The sequence below is a fragment of the Ramularia collo-cygni genome (genome assembly GCF_900074925.1).
Source record: "Ramularia collo-cygni strain URUG2 genome assembly, contig: RCC_scaffold24, whole genome shotgun sequence".
Classification (NCBI taxonomy): Eukaryota; Fungi; Ascomycota; class Dothideomycetes; order Mycosphaerellales; family Mycosphaerellaceae; genus Ramularia; species Ramularia collo-cygni.
Window position 1 is genome coordinate 246,135 of NW_019716278.1, and position 22,326 is coordinate 268,460.

Here is a 22,326-nt window from a genome sequence, read left to right on the forward strand (position 1 = left end):
TAGGTACCTGACAGGGCATGCATCATGGCTGTCGTCCAGGGCACATTGACCCCATTTGATTGCTGGATCGTTCTTATCGGCCTCCCAGTGATGATTAAGCTGCACAACTTACAACGGAGTAGGTACGCGCTCTCCCCTCTACACGTGGCGAGGTTCCGCGTCGTGCAAACACTTCCAAGTTGCTTGCCTAGAGGTAAGGTACCTACCTTAGCCACATACGGCGATGCGGGCGCCGCGCTTGACTCGCCCATCATCATCGTCTCGCCACGCCGCAAGGAGTCGGGTTGGGGCAGCTCGTGATGCTCGTGGTGCCCGTCGCTGCCGATCAGTGCTGGCGGGCTGGCTGGTCTCTGACACGTTGTCACTGTGGTCGACCACACGGTGCATGTCGATTTGTGTCCGCGACTGCTCATCACAGTGCTGGTCCGCGAGTCGGATGATGATCAACATCGCGATCGCTGCCAAGATCAATCTCGTCTTCTCCTATTCTGAGGTGCTAGCGTCAAACAAGTCCGCCGCCGGAGCAGTAGCGCTGCCCGAAAGCAGCGACTCTGTCAAGGAGTGCGCGGGGAGCGATTCTGTGGCAGCGTGACCTGACTTGGTGTAATGAGTGATGAGGCTCGACCGATGGTGGCGACGATGCACAGATGTAGAACAATCGGTAGTCATCTGGAAGAGCCGTTTGCTCAACACCACCACCGAGGGACGACCTTCGCCGCAGTGCTGTGCACCGTGGTACGGCGGGTGGCCGACGCCTTCCGGTTCGATGGTCGCCCGGGGCCGGCATCACGTTGCTACAGACGTTAGATTGACCGACCAGCATGCAAGTAACGCGCGCATCGCTAGTGCCCGAGTCGCGAAGCGAGCAGCGGTTTCATAGGTCGAGCCCCCCACTCAGCTGCAACGGCCAGGGCAAGGTTCAGGGCCACAGCCGCCAGTTTTCCTGCCCCGGGACATTCGAGGCTTGGAGTGTACCGTTTGTGCTCGCGCCGTACCTCTCAGCGGGCAGAGCTTCCAGATAATCTTCCTTCCCAAGACCCTCTCCATTGCACCTTGTACGCAGTGTGCTGCTGCTGCTGCTGCTGCTTCGACTTCCTCCTCGCTCCCGTGCAAGAGTTGCTGTCGACTGGCGCGCGCAACGACACGGGAAAAATCTCCTCGACGCTCCCTCAAGCTTCAACGTCGCATGAGCGCCTAAAGGACTACTGCACAGGGGAAAAAACGGTACAATAGTCTCCGCGCCGGTCCTCTAGCAAGTCGGGTATTATCACCATGGCCCCGTCCTTCAACCTCCATCCTCACCCCGTCGAGACTGGACGACCTGTCAGTCGCGAGGACGAAAATCWGGTCATTCCCAATCGCACCTCGTCGTTACACTCGCGCATCACCCAGCCACTCCCCGGCGCCATGATGCAGCAGAGAACGGGGAACCGGGCTCCCAAGACCCTCACGCATGCCTACATGGTATGCGGCGTGGGCAGAGAGCCTTCGCAGTGGGTCAAGGCTCCATCGCCAGCCCAAGGCAAGATTGGCCATCTCAAAGGTGCCGTCGGCCAGTTCTGGCTCCCCGAGATTCTGGGCAGCAGCCCCAGACTGGAACAGGACAACGAGATAGCGCGTGCTCTACACGCTGCGATGAGGGTACGTGCCTCGCTGTACAAGTTTGCTGGCGCGAGATGTTAACAATCTATAGGCATGTTTCCCGCACGACGTCGAAATTTGCACGGGTGCCAGCCAACCGCACTGCGTCCACCACTCCTTCGTACTGCAACAGGACTCCTCCCACACCCTCTATGGCATTGCTCTCCGGGTGTGGTCCAGGGCGGACGAGAAGCGTGCAGAGACGATTCGAGATCTGCGCAAGCGGACAGAGCCCGATTACTACCACACTCCTGGCGAGACTTATTGGATCCCATATTGTTTGTCTTTCCTTTCCAGATATCCTCTCTACAATCTTCTGGGTGACTACCTTCGCGGCATGTGGATTCACTGGAACAAGGCAACCAACCTCTTCCATGCTGAGGAGGTCTCCCGAATCCTAAGCTTCCCGGCTCCACGCTTGAACGATCTCGTGCGAATCGACATGAAGGACTATGCCCTCTGCTATCAATTTCCATCCTCCCCCACCGGCTTCCAAAACTTCGCCATGTGGCCGCTCTTCTCCTGCCTGTCGATTCCGAACATCGTCGGCGTGCTGGAGGCTGCCGTGTCCCCGACTCGCCGCATAATCTTCATCTCCCACTATCCCGCCATGCTCACCGTCGCCACCGAAAGTGTGCGCTACCTTGTCCGCGTATACGAATGGAGTGGATTGTACGTACCGGTCGTGCACGCTCGCCATGCAAGAGAGCTAGTGCAGGAGCCGGGCCCATACATACTCGGTATGACCGCCGAATGTCGAACCTTGTTCACTGCGCCTTCGGATGCGCTGGTGGTAGACCTCGACCGAAATTTTGTCCTCACATCGAGCCCACCGAACGCTTGGACGACCAGACAACGATCAAAATTGATCAATCGCGTTACACAGGCTCTCAACGGCGATGTGGCCCCATCTGGTGTACCCGCGCATCTGCGTTCGGCCTACGGGGGCGGGAAACTCATCCCTGCTGGTCAAATAATAGTCATGCGAGGTGAAGTGGAGAGTGTTCAGGATCCGGGCTGGTGGAATCAGGGCGAGGTCATGAAGGTCATGGATCACGCATGCGAGAAATTGGTATGTTGTTCGCGACCCGGTGTAAATCGCATGCTGACTTTTCTTTTCAGGGCAAGAACACGGGCGTAAGAGCTGTATTTGGCGGTGCTCAGAAGAAGCCACTCATGACCAAGGTGTCGATGAGACATCTCAATGAGATTGTTCGCGAGCGCAACCAATACTCCCGGGACGCAATGGAGGCCTGGCAAGACTTCATCAACCTCAAAGGACGAATGGACACCGAGCTTACCAAAGTCTCGAAGCGCAACAACTTCTTGGTCGAAGAGCTCGAGAGCTGGAAGCAGCAGTTTCTCAAGTTCCAAGCGTTTGCTGAACAGCTCACAAAGGAGACGAGCGAGCTCAAGATCAAGATTGAGGGCCACAAGCGTGAGAACAGACGTCTCACTAGTCTTATGGACCAACAAAAAGATGACGCTGCTCGTCTCACCGTGCGCTTGTCAGGTACGGAGAAGCAACGAGACGATGCTCTCGAGGCACTTGTGCTGCAACAAGAAATCGCCGAGGAGCTGGAGAGAGAGCGCAAGAGGAACAAGAAGGACCTCTCTGCTCTACAACACACCAACACGACGTTGCTCCGACAACGTGACGAGGCGCAGCGTGTCGTTCTCCACTTGCGTGCCTTGATTGACGGTCAAGCACACCACATGGAACACATCGTCAAGTCTCTCAGCTATGTGCCCGAGACTCTCGAGTTCTTGGACGCTGAGGATGACTCAACCGAGACTGGCGAGACAGAATCGAAGGAACAGCAGGGAGTTACTCACACTCCGGCCTCAAATCGCCCTGCCAGTGGAGTTTGGTCAAGGGCTCCTTCACGCGCGAGCACACGAATGTCACAATATCGTGTGGATGGTGAGGACTTCACTACAGTCTCGGACTCTCGTCTCCTGATGACAGCGGCTACTCGCAAACGCCTGTCTGAACACAGCATGGCTGACGTTGCAGACCGTCACCTTCGAGACAAAACAGACGCAATCGCCTACATAATCCGAAACATCTCCGAGCAGTGCGCTGCCGCGGTGGAAGGCTTGGACCTTGCTCGTCGCGCCGACACCGGCAGCAGTGAAGGCGGAGACGAGGACCAAAGGTCGGAGTCGGGCAAGAAGAGAGGGAAACGCGCCGTCAGGAACTCCCGCGCGGACTCTGTCGACGTCGACGTTGACCAGCAGAGCAACGGCTCGGAGTCTGAATTCAGCGATATTCGCTCTGAAGCAACCAACAGCTATCTGCACCCCAAGCGTGCATCCTCCAACGTGCCTCCCACTCCGGAACTGGTACACGATCGCAGCYCTACCAGCATGAGCATCGCCAGCGAAAGCACGGCGGCCACGCCACAGCGAGACAGCATGCAAAGCCAGTATCGCCATACGGAAGAGGGCATCCCAGAGATACCCACCCACATTGTCGATCACGACGCCCTCGAAGCTCYCGAAGAGGAAGAGCCAGTAACAAAATTCAACTCGCGTGGACTTGAGCGCTACACAACGGCCGAGCAAACACGATGACTGCCACGCCCCATTTCGAAAAGACTATCGCGAGGCAGGTTCCCCATTACGATTGATTGAAGGTGCATGCGATGTATGGAGGCAGTTTGTCTGGATGTATGTTGAAACTTGCTCTGCGTTTCCGCCAATTGCACTAAGCGAAGGAAAGGAGGGTCCGCGTTTGCGATTTGTTTTGTTTTGTATTGTGCGAGATACTCCCCCACCGCATCTCCTTGGTTGTCGCTTCCCTTCTGGTGGCCTAGCTAATAAACCAGTCGACATGAACCTGGAAGAATTGAAGACATTACTCTATCCCCTCGCCGACGAAGCGTGCTTGTTTGTTAGCCGTAGGTAGTGCAGGGCCCACTCCCTCCGACAGCCTCGACCATACCATCTTTGGATATTCGCATTTCATCCTTGAATGGCAACTGACGTGAGATCTCAAATGGAAATCGTGATGGGAAGGTAGGTACTCATAGTGCCTTCCCGCTGCTCAGCGGTGCCAGAAAGCGAACCGACTACTACTTACACCTCAAACCATTGACTTTGCTCAATCCATGCCATGGACACTTCGCTGCATTGCAACGACCTCTCCTGCCGGTCGGTCTGCCCAGGCCAAGCGGTGGTGACGACCTGCTCCCACATCTTCTGCCTGCCTTGCGCCCAACGCCTTGGACTCAGCGAGCCCAAGGATGGCCAGCGCCAGTGCCCTGCATGCGCAACGCATCTGGACAACCTAGACGACGCCGTTGTGACGAGTCTCAATCCTACAGAGGACTACAAGACCAGCATTCTCAGCGGCTTCAGCCCCGCGGTTATCATGGAGTGTGCCAGCCGTGGACTGTCTTTCTGGAGCTACCAAATGGCACAAGAAATGTGCGTGCTTGCTTGTGTGCATTGCGGCTCGACGTGACTCGATGCTGACTCAAGACAGCACCTATCAGGCCTACTTGGCGCGCAGTCTGACTGAAAAGTATTCCGGGCTCAGTACTCATCTGGACAATACAGTACGGGAGGCGAATAGCGAGAACCAGAAACTCAACCACAAAATTGACAGTATGTGGTTTCCGGGCCTTGGGTCAAATGTCAGTCTACTGACTGAGCATCGTCAGCCCTGAGTGCAGACGTGGCTCACCTTATCGAAACCAATCAGCGGCTCAATGATGAGGTCCGCAAGAAAACCAAGCTTGCCACACATCATCATACCATGTACAACAAATTGAAGGAGCAGCAGATTAGTCTTGACATTGGTGCCGCCGCAGGCCAAGATGCGGACAATGTCTTGCAGGGAGCAGCACAACGACCTCAGATTCATCGCCCAGCAGATGTACCACCTCGTCGAGGCAATAGTCATGGGAGCAGTGGGAGTGGCGAGCAGCACCGCCGTATGACCTTGCCCTACGCTCCTGGTAACAGTCAAGCATACCGCAATCAAAGTAGCCATGCTGGGGTGGAGACCTCTCGTGGGTCAAACTCGGAATGACAACATATTGCACTTCGCTAACGTCTTGCAGAAGGTTTTCTTCACGCTACGCCAAACCGTGGCAACCGGCAGCATCTTCCCAATCCCACGTACGGACAGTATGCCACGGGTGTCACGGAGGGGTTTGGCGGGAGGAACGACATGCTGCGTCAGGGAACTCCTTTACTGAACACTTATGGCCATGCGAACCCGACTGGTTACAGACCCGCAGCGAATGCGGGCAACAATTTTGGGTTGAGCTCGAATGTGAAGGTTGGCCGGCAACAGCAGACTGCTCCACAGCGTCGAATGGCCGGCGGCTACAGCACGTTGAACATCAGGTGACGACTGTTGCAAGGATGGATTGCACGGTACAACATGATGCAAAGACTGGGCCTTGTGCCTTGTTTCGCTGGGTCAAGCATGTTCTGCTAGCAAACATTACCGACGCGCATATTCACACGGCACTACTCTCGCTTTTTGCTCAATTTCGGTAAGCACAACCATAGCAGGAATATTGCTGCTAGTAATGCCAAAGCAATAGGCTGCAGGACCTGCACTCCCTTGGCTTGTGCAATTGCTCCTACGGCGTATGGGAACAGCGCTCCTCCCGAACTGTAGCACAGCATTAGCAAACTTGACACAAGCATGGACCTTGTATTTTGCATACCCTCCAAAAGCTGCTGCGAAACCGATGCTGGAGACGTGCAAGTGTCGTGGAAGGATCTTGGTGCAGACTACCACTGCCACTGGGAACATGGGTCCCAGAAAGAAGCCCTGCAGTGCGACCGCTACTACTGAGACGTAAAATCGGGGTACGAGCCAGAAGATTAGTTGCAAGCCCATTGCCACCGGGAGGTAGATCTGCAAGAGACATGGTTAGTGGCATGGCACTCATATGTTGCCGGACAGGAGAAATACCATGATTGCCAGTTTCTCTCCTATTCTCGGTGTTATGAAGCCAAGGACGACACGTCCAACAGTGATCCCGAGCCAAAATCCCGTAGCACTCATTCCACTTGGGAAAGGCTCTGCATCTAGTACAGTGTCAGCGTCGAAATTCATCGAGAGTTGATTTGAATGGTACTTACTCCTTACGCGGATCATGAACTCGACAATCCAGCCTCCGAGAGCAACTTCAACTCCAACGTATCCCAAGAAGAACAATGCACAAATCCATGTTGTACGTGCCGATGGCATGGTGAGGGTAGCTTCCTTGAGCCGCGAGCCAGCGGCGTTTGATGTCCGAGGATTATCGTCGCGAAAAGCAGAACCACTCGCAGCCCAGAAAGCATGGACGGCGACGGCAAGCTCTACAGCGGCGAAACTGACCTGATGAAAGATGAGCTCACAAGTACTGACATTATTCTAGAGTCCACCGACCATTGCGTAGTACCAGTAGAACCAGGGCAGATGTCCCTTGGTAATCATTGTCGTCGCAATGAGCGGGGCTATAGYGGCCCCAAGCCCGTAGAAACCGTGGAGGAAACCAAGCATTTCGTTGGCGTGGGCCATGGAGCCGAACCATGCGTTCAATGCTGCATCCAACAAGCCATTGCCAAAGCCCGCGAAGATGAAGGATACGATCAAGACGGGATAAGGCCTATGGGAATGTTTAGCAAAAAAAGCTCATGATACCATTCAGTTGTTGGAAGTAGCTTTGCACTCACGGATGCAGAGCTATCACAATGTATGCGATGAGATGGCAGAGAGGACCGATAAAGGCCACTCCTCGCTGTCCAAACTTCATATGTATCGCATTGTTAAGTAGAGCAGACAAGTTGTAGCCCACGAATGGCGAGAGGAAGATAAGCGAAACGATGGAGTACTTGAGATTATAGTAGGTCTGTAAATAAGGGATGATGGCGCCATACGTAGCCTACTCTCGATATCGAAATATCAGCTTGTGTGATGCTTTGCATGGAAGTTGGGGGGAGATACATCGTTCATTCCCATGATGATGAATGACCAAAAGGAGACGGAAACACGGTACATGTTGATCCGTGGTGACTTCCATGTCTGCACTTGCTCGGAGGGTGCAGTGGTCGGAGATGGCAATGTCTCGTTCACATCGGATTTGTGCTTTGCTTCATGAGCACCAACACTTCGGCCAGACGATTCCGTGAGAACCAGTCCTGTCTTAGGGTGAGTTGAGGAGGACAGCTCAATTGCTTCCGTTTCCAGCACAGTCGTTGTCGTCGTTGTTGCCATCATGTACGTTGAAAGAGAAGAAGGTGAAGAAATGTCTCAAGGTTGAGATGATCTTTAAGAGTAGGAAAGTGAATAATAGAAAGGCGAGATTGTTGGCGCAGAGTTGCCAGATTCGGCATCATCGCGCACACCCCAAGCAAAAGACGTCGCATGTGGGGAAGGAAATGCAGTGACAAAACAGGCCGTGCCGCCGCCCAAGCGGCATGTACATTTCGGCGAAAAAGGTGACTGACACATGGCCTCGGCGGACGCCAGGGAGCGGGCGCGGGCGCGGGTGCGCTTGCCGAATGACGGACGGGTGTACTTTCTTTCGTTTGCTAGATTGTTGCTCTCAACATGATTCGACTGCGTTTTCCCGGCAAATGTTGTCAATTCACTGTAGATGAGGAGGGAAGTGAGTGAAGTGAAGACGGAAGAATTAGATAGATGGTGGCGTTGCGTCCCCGTTCCCCAGCCTGTCTGTCCCAAGGAAGAATGGTTCAACAAATGGCAAGCTTGCTGCTAACTCAAAAGATGTGAAACGGCTTGGTSGACAACATTCTTTCAACAGCACTTCATCGTGCATGACCCTCACGACACGCATGTGCACCTCATCTGGTGGAGTGACATCGACATGAATGCTGTAGACGCCACCGATCGCAGCGGACAGCAAGATAATGGCGAATCACCGGCACTTTTGACAATCGTCCTGGACACCAATCCACATGCCTGGAACTTGCTGCAGGACTCCCTCTCTCTATCCAAGGTCGTTGTCAATCTCCTCGTCTTCATCAACGCGCACATCGCCATCAACCATGCAAATCGAGTCGCTGTTGTGGCGAGTCACTCCGAGCGCGCCGAATGGCTGTATCCAACTCCCACCCCCAACCAATCTCACCACCATGGGGTTCATAGCGAAGATGTCGACATGACCAACTGTGGCGCAAACACGAATGGAGGTCCAGTGCGACCGCCTCCGGACGATCCCAACAAATACCGACCTTTTGCACACATCGAACATGCGCTCACCACCAATCTGCGGAGACTAATGGAGACTACATCTCCAGAATCACTCTCGGCTACTCCAGCAACCATGATGGCGGGAGCTCTAACCATGGCTCTGGCTTACATATCGAAGCAATCTGCCGCTCTCCCGACGGCCGCTTCAAGTGCCCAGTTCAACTACTCCGACCCTTCATCCACGGCCGGAGGCAACGACATGTCCGCGGATCCATCCAAAGCCAACAACCTGCTCGGCCTGACGTCTCGCGTCCTCATCCTTTCCGTCTCCGGCGACTTGGCAGACCAATACATCCCCATCATGAACTCCATCTTCGCATGTCAACGCCTGGCAATCCCAATTGACATTCTCAAACTCTCCGGAGACACCGTATTCCTACAGCAAGCCGCCGATGCCACGGGTGGGATTTACATGGCATTGGATGAGACCTCTCGCGCGGGATTCTTACAATACCTCATGTTTGCCTACCTCCCAGATCAGACGGCACGCAATCATTTGATCATGCCTGGCGAAAGCGAAGGTGTAGATTTCCGTGCAGCATGCTTCTGTCATCGAAGAGTGGTGGACGTCGGGTTCGTGTGCTCCATCTGCTTGAGCATTTTCTGCGAGCCAATGAACGATGGCTTGTGTTTGACATGCGGTAGCCATTTGAGCATGGCAAACTATGGGCAAAAGCCCATGGTCGTGCCGAGGAAGAAGAAAAAGAAGCGCAAGGCTTTGGATGGTACAGACGCCCCAGATAGTCGAGCTGCAACACCGTTGCCAGTGTGATTGCAGTGGGAGGAGCTTTGCGCATGACATATCAGATTCGTGACATAACTTAGCACAGGCGCTGCAGGCGAATGAGGGATCAATAGAGAAATCTGGACAAGTTGTGTGTTCCGTTGTACACCGCAAGTTACTCATTCATTGCTACATAAAATACAATCCGTTGCTTGCAAAAAGGGGTATGGTAAGTTTACACTTTGTAACGCATCGTCAAGAAGTGCGAAAATCAGCGTCGCAGTCGAGCTAGCATTGGTCCGTACTGCTTCAGAAGCAAAATTCGCATATGTTACAACCTCGAGTCCCTGACGCCTGGCGGGATGCAGCGATCGCGCCATAAAAGCCCGTTCCGTTTCATTATTGCGTGTAGTAGTATGAGAGCGCGCTCTTCGTAGCCACTCTCGGGTGTAAGCCAAGCTCGGTAACTTGCTTCTCCTAGAAGCAGTTCAGCCCGCTCTTTTTCTTCTTCTTGTTGGCGTTGAGCTCTTGCATTCTCAGCTCGAGCGCTTGACGAGCCTTCTCCGCTCGCAGGCGCATCTCCCTCTCTTCCTCCACGGCCTGCATGCTTGCCCGGGAGTTGGTGCGCTCCTTGCGCAAGCTGACAAGCTCGTCTTCCAACCCGGCGCACTTCTTGCGCCAGTTGTCCATTTCAGACTTGGTACGGTTCGCCGAGGTCTCGAGATCCACCAGCGCCTCTTCCAACGTGGCGGTAAGCTGCTTTTCTGCGAAAAGATGCTTTTCGATGGTTCGAATTCGAGCCTCTTGATCTTCGAGGAGCTGCGTGACTGCAGGGCTTGGCGGCACTTCACGGGAGCCGTGTCGTGAGTTTGGAGGGGAGTTCCCGGTCGGCGACATGCCTCGAGTAGGAGACACCGTGCCATCGAGGGCTTCCATCGGCGGGATGCCAGAGGTGGGAGACTGTGGGAGTGGTGGCAGCGGAATTGAAGGAGGAGGTGTAGGCAGCACGGCACCTGACTTGGGAGGGTTGGAACTTGAGCGTGCAAGAGCGACCGATGCGGCCTCTGGTGAAAGTGAGTCCCGGTTCAAGCTGGCAGAGCCGTTGGAGGCCATGGACATGTGCTTGAATGCAGCGAGTTGTTGCTGCGACATGTCAGTATCCCCATAGTGTATGTCAATAGCAGGTAGACTTACTTCCAGTTGGCTGTTTCGGTACTTAGCCTCCTTCAACTCTTTCTCAATTTCGATTCGAGCCTGACCAGACTCAGATTGCAACGTCGACAGACGATTGCTAGTCGCCTGATGCGTATCGAAGGTGGAGTTCAGCTGTTCCTCGAGCTGTTCACATAGCATGGAGCTCTTCTGGTATTTGTCGGTCATCTTCTCCAGATTGAGGCTTTGCTCATCGTTCACCATCTTCAACTCGCCAATTTCGCTCTCCATTGCAACTGAACGGCTAATGGCGCTTTGAAGCTCCTCTTGAACAGATTTGAGATCGTTCGTTGACTTGAGATGCCGTCCGTGCAGCTCTTTGCCCTCATCAACCAAGCCTCTGATTTGCGTTCGTAGCTTCGATGCACTGGTCTCGTACCCAAGAGCCGCCGAGGCGTCAAGAAGTAGGTTGGTGACTTTGCCCTGCGCTTCGCTGAGCTCTCTCTCGAGATCGGAAGTGATTTTCTCGTAGTGCTCCTCCAGTGCCTCATACTTGGCTCTTGATTCTCGTTCAAGACTCTCCATTGATTCTCTGAGCTCGTCAATCTCCTTGGAATGCGAGGACTGTAAAGACTCCAGACTTTCCTGATGAATAGTGATGGCCGATTTGTGAACTTGGAGCTGGTTCTCCAAATTCGCAACCAAATCCTTGTGAGTGGCCAGCTCCTTTTCGGTGACGCCCTGAATTCGATCTTCATCTTGGACCTTCAGTGCGATCTGATCATAAGCCTGTTGGAGCTCATCGAGTTTCGCGACGCGCTCGTCAGCAATGGTCCGGTGCTTCTCAAGCTCAGTCGTTAGCGATCCAACGATTTCTTCGTGCTTCATGCGCTGCTGATCGAGTGCTTCGTCGATGTTGTCGACTGGACCCCGGGTTGCATCGCTGCCTTCCGCAATATGCAAAGATTCCTGCAGCTCCGCAATAGTTTTCAGAAGGTTGTTCTGGGAAGCAGTCATGCTTTCAACCGCCTCGCGGTGCTTGCTTTCCCAAGCGGCGACTTCACTTTGCAGCCTGGCGACAGTGTCGTCATCGTCGCTGGTATGCGAAGCACCTGCCGCTGCAGCGCTAGCCATTGCTTGGTCTTCTGACACCTCTCCCCCGTTGCTCAGAGGCAGCGGAGTCGCAGGGAATTCGCCAGGCATGTGTGCAAGGTCAGGGTTCGGCGTCGGCAGTGAGTCTCGACTGAACATCTTCTGATGTTCGGCCAGGGAAGCCTTGAGGCTGTCGACTTCTTCTTGAAGTTCCTTCTCTCTACTCGCGTGCTGCTCGTGAAGGTTGCGGATCTTGTTCTCACTTTCCATCAATTGGTCGCGCATTTGACCCACGACGGAGAAGTCCACCACATTCGAAGCCGCCATACTTGAGCGTTCGCGCGTGAGGCCGGCAATGATTGTCTGCTTCGTTTCCATCTCCTTTTTGACGGCGGCAATCTCAGCCTCAAGCGTCTGTACCCTTTCAGAACGTCCATGAAGCTCAGCCATGACGTTGTTCAGGTTCTGATCGAAGGTCGCCCGTACATCCGCTTGCCCCTCGAAGTTGTTGTACACAAGTGCTTTCAACGAGACAAGTGATCTGGATGCACGATCGGTACCCCCACTGAGCAACTCTTCTGATCTTCTGCGCAAATTCTTTGGGTAAGAAGGAGATCCCGTAGGAGACGATGCCCGATGCGCTTTTTGGACCTCCTGCTTCAAGTCCTCAACCCTGGAGAGGGTAGCCTCGTGTCGCTGAGCCAGACTCATGTAGTTTCTGGTCAGCTCCGTGACTGAAACCTCCTTTTCGGCGTGCAGCTTCTTCAACGTCTCCATTTCCTGGAGCATGCTATCCTGGTCGACTGGGGAAAGACCACTCAAAGCCTCTTCCCCATTTGGGCTTGCAGCCTTTTCAGGGGTTGGAGGATTTCGCTCCTTCACTTGATCTGCGCCATTGCTCGGCAACTCCTGCGAGGACTGCTCCTCCAACAACGACCGCGAGGATGAAGGCTGTCCACCGATAGCCTTTTCCTCGTCCTTCATCCCCGCGTCTGCTAAAAAAGAGTCGTGGCCATTTTCAACCGTCCGTGAAACTTTGGGATCATCTTTACCGTATTCAAGCTTCGCGAGGGTCTCCAACGCCGTGCGGTATTTTTGCTGGAGGACATCGTAGTCGGTGAGAACAGTTTCATGCTCAGAGCGCAGATCGAAGAATTCCTGTGTGAGATCTTCCAGCTTCTCGGCCATGAACTCGTTTTGGGMTGGACTGCGAGGCGGTGCTGTGGTCGAAGACTCCCTGTTCTGGCCAGCTATCTCGGAATCGCTACCCTCGATCTTTTCGAACTCGTCACTGCTGGAGGCGGTGACTGTGGATGTTCGATATGGATCGTAGTGGTCCGGGCCTTGACCATTCGTCTTGAGCCCTATTCGCGGAGATTGACTTCGCTTGCCATTCATCGTTGGCTCGCCGCCGCGGACGCCGTCGAGCTCCCCAAGGAGATTGTCCAATCTCCCGATGCTCCTCTGCCGTTCAATAACGTGCTCAAGTCGGTCGATTTCGCGCTGCATGATTTCTTGATCTTGCTCGGCCTCGGCGAGACGTTCCTCGAGCGTCGAAATATACTCCTCTGCGCCCACTTCGCTGTCTCGAGCACGAGCGACTTCCTTGCGAAGTTCGGCAATGAGGGTTGCGTTGCGCTCTTCTTCGGTGGTCGCACCTTCCATCTTGTCTTCAAGATTGCGAGTGTAGTCGTCATTGTCAGCCTCTCGCTCCATGTACTTGGACACGCGGGATTGCAATTGCTGCTGGATGGTGTCCATGTACGCAATGCGAGTCTCCTTTTCAAGCAGAGTGCTCTCGGTGCTGGCAAGCGATGACCTTGTCTTGGACAGCGAACTTTCTAGGCTCTGAATGGTCTTTTCGTACTCCAATACAACCTGCTCGACAGCCTCCGCGAAGGAATTTGACCGCTTGATGCGCTCACTAGCGTGCTCACCAATCGCCTCGTTGAGCAAGGGTGTTTCACCTCCCTCGCTGTCCCTGCTTTTTGATATCTCTGAAATTAGTTTGGCATGTCGCTGGCTGAGCGCATTGYAGTTCTCTTGCATGTCCAATAGTTGCGAGTGAAGCTCCGTTTCCCTTCCGCGCATTCGGTCAGACCGCTCACTCTTCTCCATGGCCCTCCCACCGCTTGTGTCTGAATGGCGAATTTGATCGCGGAGGAAAGCGACTTCAGCACGCAGCCTGTCGATGGCAGCTTGCTTGTCGCCATCTTCGTGGGTCTGCTGGATCTGCGGTTTACTCTGTATATTCCTCGCGCGCTGTGCATAGTGCACAGTGTTTAAGGTTTCGCTCAAATGGAATGATGCAGGTGTCACGCAAGCAACCATGAACGTTATGGCATTGCCGCCGAGAGAGTCTTGCAATAACCGTGTAAGCCTGGAATCTCGATATGAGATGTGTGCGCTGGCATTTTTGGACAATTGGGAAATGACTTTTCCAAGGCTTGCAAGACCAGCGTTGATGGAGATTCCTTCTTTTGCTCTGTCTCCGGTTGCGCCCGTGTTCTTCAGGCGCTCACTACCGGCCAGATCGACAAAGTGCAACTTGCTGTCAATCGTCACAACATTCTCCACCCCAGCAAGCTGATCAATGGGTACAGATCTGCGCTTCTCGGCTTTAGGTGTAGGCAGAGGGGGGACATCCGTCCTCTTTTGAACGAGGTTCAAGCTGAAGACGGCGTGCGAGCGGGAGGACCGTGCGTTGATGGCTGTGGAATCAGTCTGTCTGATGGAGGATCCAAAGTTCAGTGCGTTCAGAACATCTTCGGCGGAATTGATCGGGACCTGTGTCAGGCCAGTAAGCATGATGCGGCCCTTGGTGTCCTCCCGAATGGCAACCTGTCCGCGTTCTTGCGATTCCGGCAACAAGAGATCACGTAGCTGCTCATTGTAGATCTCGACGTAGGTCGCCTTGAGCTCCCAGGTCTTTGGTGCACCATTCGCGCCTCGCGCCACGCCCGCAATGTTCGGCATCTGTACTGAGTATCGCTTGGGGGTCTGAAGTCCTGAAGGGCGCGCCGCCGGCCCATTCAATTGTTCAAATAATGCTTGGGCCGCTCGAGGTACGATGCCCTTGACATCGGGATCCTCCTGCTCCTGCGGTCCAGAAGTGCCCATGGTGTAAGACTTTCCGGCGCCGGATTGTCCATATGCCAGGATTGAAACATTGTAACCCTTGACAAACGACGTCACGCTGTCGCTCAAGTATTCCCACACGCCCTCTTGCGTAGTCTGCTCGTCAAAGATGCGGTCGAAGATGAAATGCTCCTTGTCACGAGTACCCTGAATATAAAGATTCGTCGGGTCGACCACCTCGCAAGTGCTCTCTCGAAAGCGCTGGGGAATGAGGTCGAATGCAGGGTCGGAGGGCTTCAGCGGCGGTCGGACTCGCACAGCTGTTTCGTTCGACGCATGTTAGCTGCTTAGCCTCCGAAGGTGAACTTCTCCGTACGTACCAACTTTCACGGCCGTGCGATTGACGTCGTCGTCACTGGTCCGACTACCCACGTCGGCCATGCGACTCTGACTGCGGCTGTGATTGCGCATATTTGCGGTGCTCGGCCGGTGCATGGGCGAGTGGACACCAGGTGAGGTGGGAGGTGTTGCATGGCTCGCGGCAAGATGGTCCATGGTGGTGACCAGCCCCTGCAGTTGTGGACTCGACGACTGCCGTCCGCGAGTGGTGCCGCGACCAGGGTGCGTCGGCGTGGGCGTTTCGCTAAGAACTCACCTCTCAGCGCTCGTTGGCCGCGCGGATGGGGCTGGGGTGGTTGGTCGCTGATCGCCAGCTATCGAGCGCGCCAACAGGGGAGGTCAGATATGAGCACTGGGGCGCGGTGCGGTGTTGTGTCAAGCTTGTCGTTCGCTTCCAGCCTGCCAGATGAGCGCTCTGCGCGCTGTCATCCCAGAGCGCGAGTCGCGGCGCATGCAAGTGCAATTGGGTGAGGTGAGAACAGCGCCGGTCTCGATTTGGCGGTTGTCAAAAGCGGCGATCGTTGGTCGAGATGGATTCCCGCTTGGACTGCAACTCCACGATTCCTCGGTCAATGCCACCAGAGGTCAAAGATATTCTCGCGGTGGTCGCCCGGTAGACTGGTCGTCGAGGTATTTGGACGTGAAGGGACTGGAAATGGACACGATCAGACTGCAAAAGTGGACGCTCCCCGGAGGCCACCGCTTCGCTGGAACAGGGGGCTATTTCGACTAGCTTTCTGTTCTGCAGGGCGGACGGGCGATCTCGAGATGAAACGCTCGCCTGCCGTCGTCCCTCCTCGGTCTGTCAAGCCTCCCTCACAATCACCACCTTCACGCACTTCACAAATAATGGCACGTCGCGAGTCCTATTCGCATGTATGTATGTATATACAACCATTTGCATGATTCACCAGGATTCGTTGTAATCCAGAGAGCTGCTGCACGGTACAACCTCTCCATCAACCTTCCGGCGTCAATCCAGGAACTCCGGCCCGCGCTTTCCAAGAAACATGGAGTGAGAGCAGACCTCAACCTAGTCACGATTCGCCAAACCGTGAAGGAATTGACACGTCAATGCTGGGTCCTTTCCCTCCGACGGCCCAGCACAATCACTGCCCGCGGCCAGGTACCGCTGCATCACGTACTCGCAGCATCCCGTTTGCCTGCATGTGCTTACAAGTTCCCGCAGCCCAACCCTGCGTATCTATTCTCAATTCGAAGATTTCAAGGGGCCCAGGGTCAGCAAAGCGAGGCATCGAAATTGGAACTTCGACGTTTCGGCCAAAATACTGCGCCCTAAGTTAGTTCCTGGCCGCACACCGTGAGTTCATCGGATTTTGGTCTCCACGTGTGAACGGTGAGGCCCTCTCTCCAATTCTGGATTCTCAGTTTGGTAAATACACATCGTCGGGCTCACGTGACTGGCGGCCCCACACTCGGAACACCAACCAGAATCGCGGAATTTCGACATGCTTTCGATCTACCTGGGCATTTCCCCATCTTCGAAACCCAATCTGAGACGGACTGGGAGGCTATTTGATTGCTGAAGCTTGTGAAAGTCTAAACCGCTCGAGCTGATGGAGATTTTCTCATCTACTTGCAACAAATCAACACTCGGCAGCCGGCATCGGAATCACTCCCCCATCACGAGACTTTCCAGATCATCATATCGAGATTGTAAGGCAGAGCGTGCAGTGGCGCCATCAGCGTGCCGATCGTTGGTCGGAACGATGGAAAGGGGCACATCACTTGATTGTGTAATCATGTCGTAGAGCACGCCTTGACAGTAACGCTCTATCGCATTGACCAACAGAATGCAAACAGGTTCGTTTTACCGCCATCCGCGCTACTTCCATTGCAAGGACGATGAATTCGACATGAAAACGTAAAGATGCAAAAAGGTCATTGCGAATCGCCCCCCAGTAGGACTACCTAGTACGGAAGATTGTCAGCTGTCCGCAGCGTTAGAGGCCACAGAACACTTGGTTGAATTCCGTCGGCTACCATGGCCGAATGATCCTCCGCCACGCCCACTCAGACGGTGTTGCTTCGTAAAAAATAGTGCGGTGCGTGCACCTCATCGGCTTTGGAGAAGATGTTGCTTGCAAGAGCTTGTACACATGTATCCTGAACACATGCTACACTCCTTTCAATTGTGATCGCAACTTGGATGCTCTACGACCATACCGTATGCGTCGAACATGCGCCTGCATGCTGTATGAATTGCTCAATATGCGTGCCGTCCTTAGACTCCTCCTTCAGGCTTGGCCGCGGCTTTGACCGAAGCGGCACTTTGTCCGCCACCGGCATTCCCTCCGCCTCTACCACCTCTGCCGCCGCCTCGTCCTCCCCTGAATCCACCCCGAGCTCCGCCGCCACCTCCACTGCCTGCGTTTCCACCACCATTGCGGTCTTTAAATTCCAAGAGTTCAACGCTGCCATTAGCTACAGGAACCTTTTTTGCTTCCAACGCCTTCTTCAGCCCGTCCGGTGATCTGAATATGGCAATTGCGGTACCTTTTCGAGGGTCTATCGTCACATTTGCAACATCGCCGTACTTAGAAAGCACCTGTTGGATGAGGATCTCTGTCATGCCTTGACTTGGGTTCGCATGTTTGAGATACGCTTTCGTGGTTGAAATGTTGCTAGACGACTGCGCAGCGACACTGTGCTGTGCCTGCGACTGCTGCTTGGGGCCGGTGGGAATCTTAGGGGTGTTTCCTGAAGGGGTGTTTGGCGCTGTTGAAGGTTTCTCTTTGTCTCTGGCGCTCCCTGTAGCAGGAGTGGCAGGTCTAGCTCCAGCGACTGTGCCCTTCTGTCCCGCTGGTGTGGGCTTCGGTTTGATGCCGAGATCTTTTTGCAGCATCTTTTTGATCCCCTCCGCGTTGTTCCCACGTTGACGCTGGCGTTGTGCCCCAGGACTCTGGGACGCTGTCGCAGCTGCGGGCGCTGTTGGGATTGCTGGTTGTGGCTGAGCGGCTGTTTGTGCTTTGGAACTTGGACCCGCCTTCTTGGCTTTCCCTGCTACTGCCGGGCCCTTGGCTATCGGCTGTTGAGGCGATGCAGCTCGCTGCTGTGGCTGCTGTTTACTTGCAGCGACCTGCTTATTCAGTGCTTTGACAGCCTCCTTTGAAGCTTGCTCCACCTTCTGCTGTTGTGGCTTACCACCTTTGCCTTCTTTTGCCACAACAGTAGCCTCCTTGCTGTCCTTTCGCGCATGACCCTTGGCATCCTTCTTGTCATCCTTGGTCGCGGCTGCCTTTGCCTTGTTGGCTTTCTTCTCGCGAATGGCATCGATCAGCGGCGTTGTCTTGACTTTAACTTTCTCCGTGCTATCCTTGTCCAGGTTGACGCTAYCGAGCGCTGCGGGCTTGACGATAGGCTGGGTCTCGGCCTCAAGGAATGCAATGAATTCGGCATCAGTGTCAATGGTGCCCTGGCGATTGTCTGCACGGATTTTGCTGTTCGTCGGAATGCGCTGCATCATGGCGAATCCCATAGTGGGCGGAAGATGTCGGAGGTCCGGATTCTTATGCGTGCCCGCGCTGTCATGAAAGGTGACGGCGAGGAATCGTGCCTCCAGCTCCTTCACTAGAGCCTCATTGACGACATGGAGGTAGCATCTGCTCTGCTCTGCGACTTTGCCCAGGCCCTGCTTGACTTTGCCTTGTCGATATTCGCGCCAGTCGACCTTGCCGTTGCCCAGCTTCCAATCCTCGCCCATGACATCCTCGAATTCACTCAGCGTCAAGCCGGGCGGCAGACGGCGTATTTCCAACTTCAGTCGCGGGGCCGGTGCCTTCGCTGCAGCGCGCGCCGTAGAGGTGACAGGTAAGACACCGCGGTCGCCATTTTTGGTCAGCACCTTTGGCGGCATCGTGGTTTGTCCGATATGGTCTGAACGATCGTGTGGTGAGATGTTTGTGGAGGCGGAGTCCGTTCCGCGTGATGAACTTTGGAGCGCGCGTAATGAGGGGCCGATATAATTCATTGATTAACACGTCGGCCACCCCTCGTTTTTTTAGCTGGGCTAGCTTGAGGGCCTTACTACTAATATTAGTACTGCAGCGCCCTCTACTACCCCTAATTCAGTCCTATATCGCTCTAGATTATATCGGTAAGTAGTCCGTATAAAAGGTGTTGTTTTTCTAACCGTTCGAAGGAGCCGTACGAGCGTATTACCGCTCCGCGCCGCCCTAGCGAGAGGCTCGAATTACTACTCTATAACTAGCTCCGTAAGGCCTTCGAAATAACGCTCTTTAGTAACCGTACTATTACGCGTACGTATAAGGTAGCGCTATCTACTATCGCCGCTATAAGGCTAAGCTACGAGCTATTCGGATTACCGTATCCTCCGCTAACCGTACGTCGATATAGGCTAGCGAGGCTTACGCCTATATAAGAGGGTAAGTTTATAGAGTTTATAAAGAGTTAGCTAGATATATACCTTAATAAGATAGCTTAGTAGATATTCGATAATACCGGCTATATATATATAGACTCTAGCGTATTTAGGCTCTTAAAACGCTATACGTATTCGAAGAAGGTAGCTCGGCGGATTACTAGAGAGCGTAATGCTACTCTAAGAGCGTATTAGCGTACGAAGCTAGTAGATTAGAGCCGTAACTAACTAGTGTTTATCGACGAGAGCKCGTATAACGAACGGAACGGTTAGCGGCGCTATTCGTAGAGTCTAATTAGCTATCTAGCGGATACTAGTTCGCTAGTAAAGCGCTCTAAACGATAGTTCTTTATACCTATAATAACTATTAACGGTTAGTTAAATAAGCCGCTATTAAAGTAAGGCTTAATTACTATAGAGGACATTCTAAATTAGCTAGTTTAGACGGTTTTGCCTTAGTTACTAATAGGCTCTATTATTATTATAGACAATATATTAATCTACCGGAGTAACTACATTATTTATGCTATATTAGATGCTTACTACTTCCTCGAATTACTACTACCGTACTTACCGGACTATAACCCTATCGAATAGAGCTTCTACGTTTTAAAGCGGTAGATTAAGCGATATAGAAACGAGGTAATAATTAGTAACTTTAAGAGCTTCCTTATTAATGTAGTTCGCTAAGTAAATAAGGAGTTAAAGTATATAGCGTAGAAGTACTTTAAGAAGAGTAGTTATTATCTATAGCTCTTTATCCGATAAAATCTCTAGTTCTATATCTATTACCGTTACCGTTGCCGTTATCTAGTCGTATTATATATACGTAGGAAGCTCTATATCCTTAAGTGTTATAATCCTATCCTTAAGTCTATTAAGCCGTATTATAATTAATAATATTATCCTTATTACCTGCTCTAAAGTCTCTTAAATTGCCGTAAGCTATTTATCCCTAAAGATAACCGCGAGTTCTTCGTACGTTAGTAGTATAGGGAACGGTAAGGATGCCGTAATTAGTAGTAAGGACGGTAGAGCGCGTAGTAATAATATATTAACCTATAAAATTCGAGTTATTAATATATCCTAAAGGCTAGACTTAGGGGCCTACTACGGTCGATAAGTCGTAATAAGTATTGTCTAAATTACTTATATATATAGCTAAAAAGGGACGTGCGTTACGTAGGTAATTATTTAGAAAGATTAGTAGCGCTTATATAGTCGCGCGTTAGGCGAAGTTAGTACCGGCTTTACCGCGGGGATACTAAGAATACTACTTAGACCCTAAATACCTAAGATCTACCTTACGGCCTATATAATTACGTAATAACCGTACACTCTAAATTTACTAAATAAATACTTAAAACTCGAGCTTATTAAGAGCTATAATTTAAGCTATCGTTAACTAGATTTAGTTAAGTACTAGTAGCATAGTAAATTAAAGACTATATTAGGCCGGAGGGCTAGCTTTAGCTAGCTTTATCGACTTTATATATTATAAAATTTCCCTACCTTATTATAATAACGTAGTTTTAGAGCAGATAATATATAATATAAAACACCTTCTAAGAGAGCTCGATGCGCTAAAGAAGCTCGACTAAAAATCGTAAGAATCGGACCGCTAGTTTAAAAGCTATTAGAACCGTAATCTACGCTCTCTCCGCTTCTAATCCTTAAACTCCTACGTAAAGCGAACGGCTCTAATCTTATATCTAATCCGTACGCTAGCTCTAGTCTATACTACATTACTTACGCCTCTAATATTAACGATAGCGATAAACTCCTCTATTAATAACCTCCGGATTAGTTAAAGCGCTACCTACTATAATTCCTCTTACTATTCCCTCCGCTTATCGTAGTAGCGTATAAACTTATCGATTTTATCCTTAACCTCCGGCTATAATAATAGAAGCAATACGCCTTCGTTTAGACCTAGTGTTAGCGTAGTAGATAGAGCTAAGTTATAGGTAATAATTGTATTACTACCGTTCGAGCCTCGTTCGTTCTTAATCTTACGAACACTATTTATTCTACTATCTTCGCTATAGAAGCTACGCTCCTTCGTAATAACTAGGTCACGTATAATTATAGGGCCTAGATCCTCTATAGTACGTATACCGTCCGTAATGCCCTTTTACTATACTATAAGCTATAGTTTATATATCTAAAAGTGCGTAGAAGGATAATTACGAGCGTCCGGAGGTATATAGTAGTTATAACCGTAGTTCTTATAGTTACGGTTATCGTATGTCTAGCGGCTAGTTATCGCTTCTAAGAAGTTACTAGTAATACGTATACTATCTTAGTTCTAAGGAAGGCCTATAAGTTAAATAGTTATAGTAGTTCGCTATATACTTAGAACCGGTATTAATAGTAATATAATAGCAGGCTTAAGCTTAATATCTACCGTTACTCTAAGTTCCGATCTCTTCGCCTTATAAAACAACTCTAACTATTTAATAATGCTATACTAGCTACGCTTATCCCTCTATATAATCCTCGCTATATTACTAGTAGCGAGTCCTTAATAGGCGGCTATAAGTTTAGCGCTCTTTATAACACCCTTTATATCGATAATAGTCTCGTTAATCTACTTACTAACTTACTAAG

The 22,326-nt window shown here is 52.1% G+C and overlaps 6 protein-coding genes; 3 read left to right on the forward strand and 3 right to left on the reverse strand.

Moving 5' to 3' along the window:
• Nucleotides 1–1,272: 1,272 nt before the first annotated feature.
• RCC_10755 (probable DENN (AEX-3) domain protein) lies at nucleotides 1,273–4,218 on the forward strand (the record flags this gene model as incomplete). XM_023775982.1 has 3 exons in its annotated part: nucleotides 1,273–1,641; nucleotides 1,694–2,713; nucleotides 2,764–4,218. 3 exons carry the CDS (start codon nucleotides 1,273–1,275, stop codon nucleotides 4,216–4,218), a joined length of 2,844 nt encoding a protein of 947 aa, XP_023631750.1.
• Nucleotides 4,219–4,759: 541 nt separating this feature from the next.
• RCC_10756 (uncharacterized protein) lies at nucleotides 4,760–6,004 on the forward strand (the record flags this gene model as incomplete). XM_023775983.1 has 4 exons in its annotated part: nucleotides 4,760–5,073; nucleotides 5,132–5,253; nucleotides 5,310–5,660; nucleotides 5,712–6,004. The coding sequence occupies 4 exons, from the start codon at nucleotides 4,760–4,762 to the stop codon at nucleotides 6,002–6,004; spliced, it is 1,080 nt and encodes a 359-aa protein (XP_023631751.1).
• A 122-nt stretch (nucleotides 6,005–6,126) lies between these two features.
• RCC_10757 (related to tetracycline resistance proteins) lies at nucleotides 6,127–7,654 on the reverse strand (the record flags this gene model as incomplete). XM_023775984.1 has 7 exons in its annotated part: nucleotides 6,127–6,274; nucleotides 6,330–6,523; nucleotides 6,581–6,696; nucleotides 6,751–6,991; nucleotides 7,043–7,262; nucleotides 7,330–7,538; nucleotides 7,601–7,654. The coding sequence occupies 7 exons, from the start codon at nucleotides 7,652–7,654 to the stop codon at nucleotides 6,127–6,129; spliced, it is 1,182 nt and encodes a 393-aa protein (XP_023631752.1).
• Nucleotides 7,655–8,483: 829 nt separating this feature from the next.
• RCC_10758 (related to basic transcription factor 2 (35 kd SU)) lies at nucleotides 8,484–9,641 on the forward strand (the record flags this gene model as incomplete). The annotated part of the gene is made up of 1 exon (XM_023775985.1): nucleotides 8,484–9,641. One exon carries the CDS (start codon nucleotides 8,484–8,486, stop codon nucleotides 9,639–9,641), a length of 1,158 nt encoding a protein of 385 aa, XP_023631753.1.
• Nucleotides 9,642–10,070: 429 nt separating this feature from the next.
• Nucleotides 10,071–15,470, reverse strand: RCC_10759 (related to kinesin-like protein; the record flags this gene model as incomplete). XM_023775986.1 has 3 exons in its annotated part: nucleotides 10,071–10,736; nucleotides 10,788–15,235; nucleotides 15,296–15,470. 3 exons carry the CDS (start codon nucleotides 15,468–15,470, stop codon nucleotides 10,071–10,073), a joined length of 5,289 nt encoding a protein of 1,762 aa, XP_023631754.1.
• Nucleotides 15,471–17,559: 2,089 nt separating this feature from the next.
• RCC_10760 (uncharacterized protein) lies at nucleotides 17,560–19,191 on the reverse strand (the record flags this gene model as incomplete). Its single annotated transcript, XM_023775987.1, has 1 exon — nucleotides 17,560–19,191. The coding sequence occupies one exon, from the start codon at nucleotides 19,189–19,191 to the stop codon at nucleotides 17,560–17,562; it is 1,632 nt and encodes a 543-aa protein (XP_023631755.1).
• Nucleotides 19,192–22,326: the final 3,135 nt, after the last annotated feature.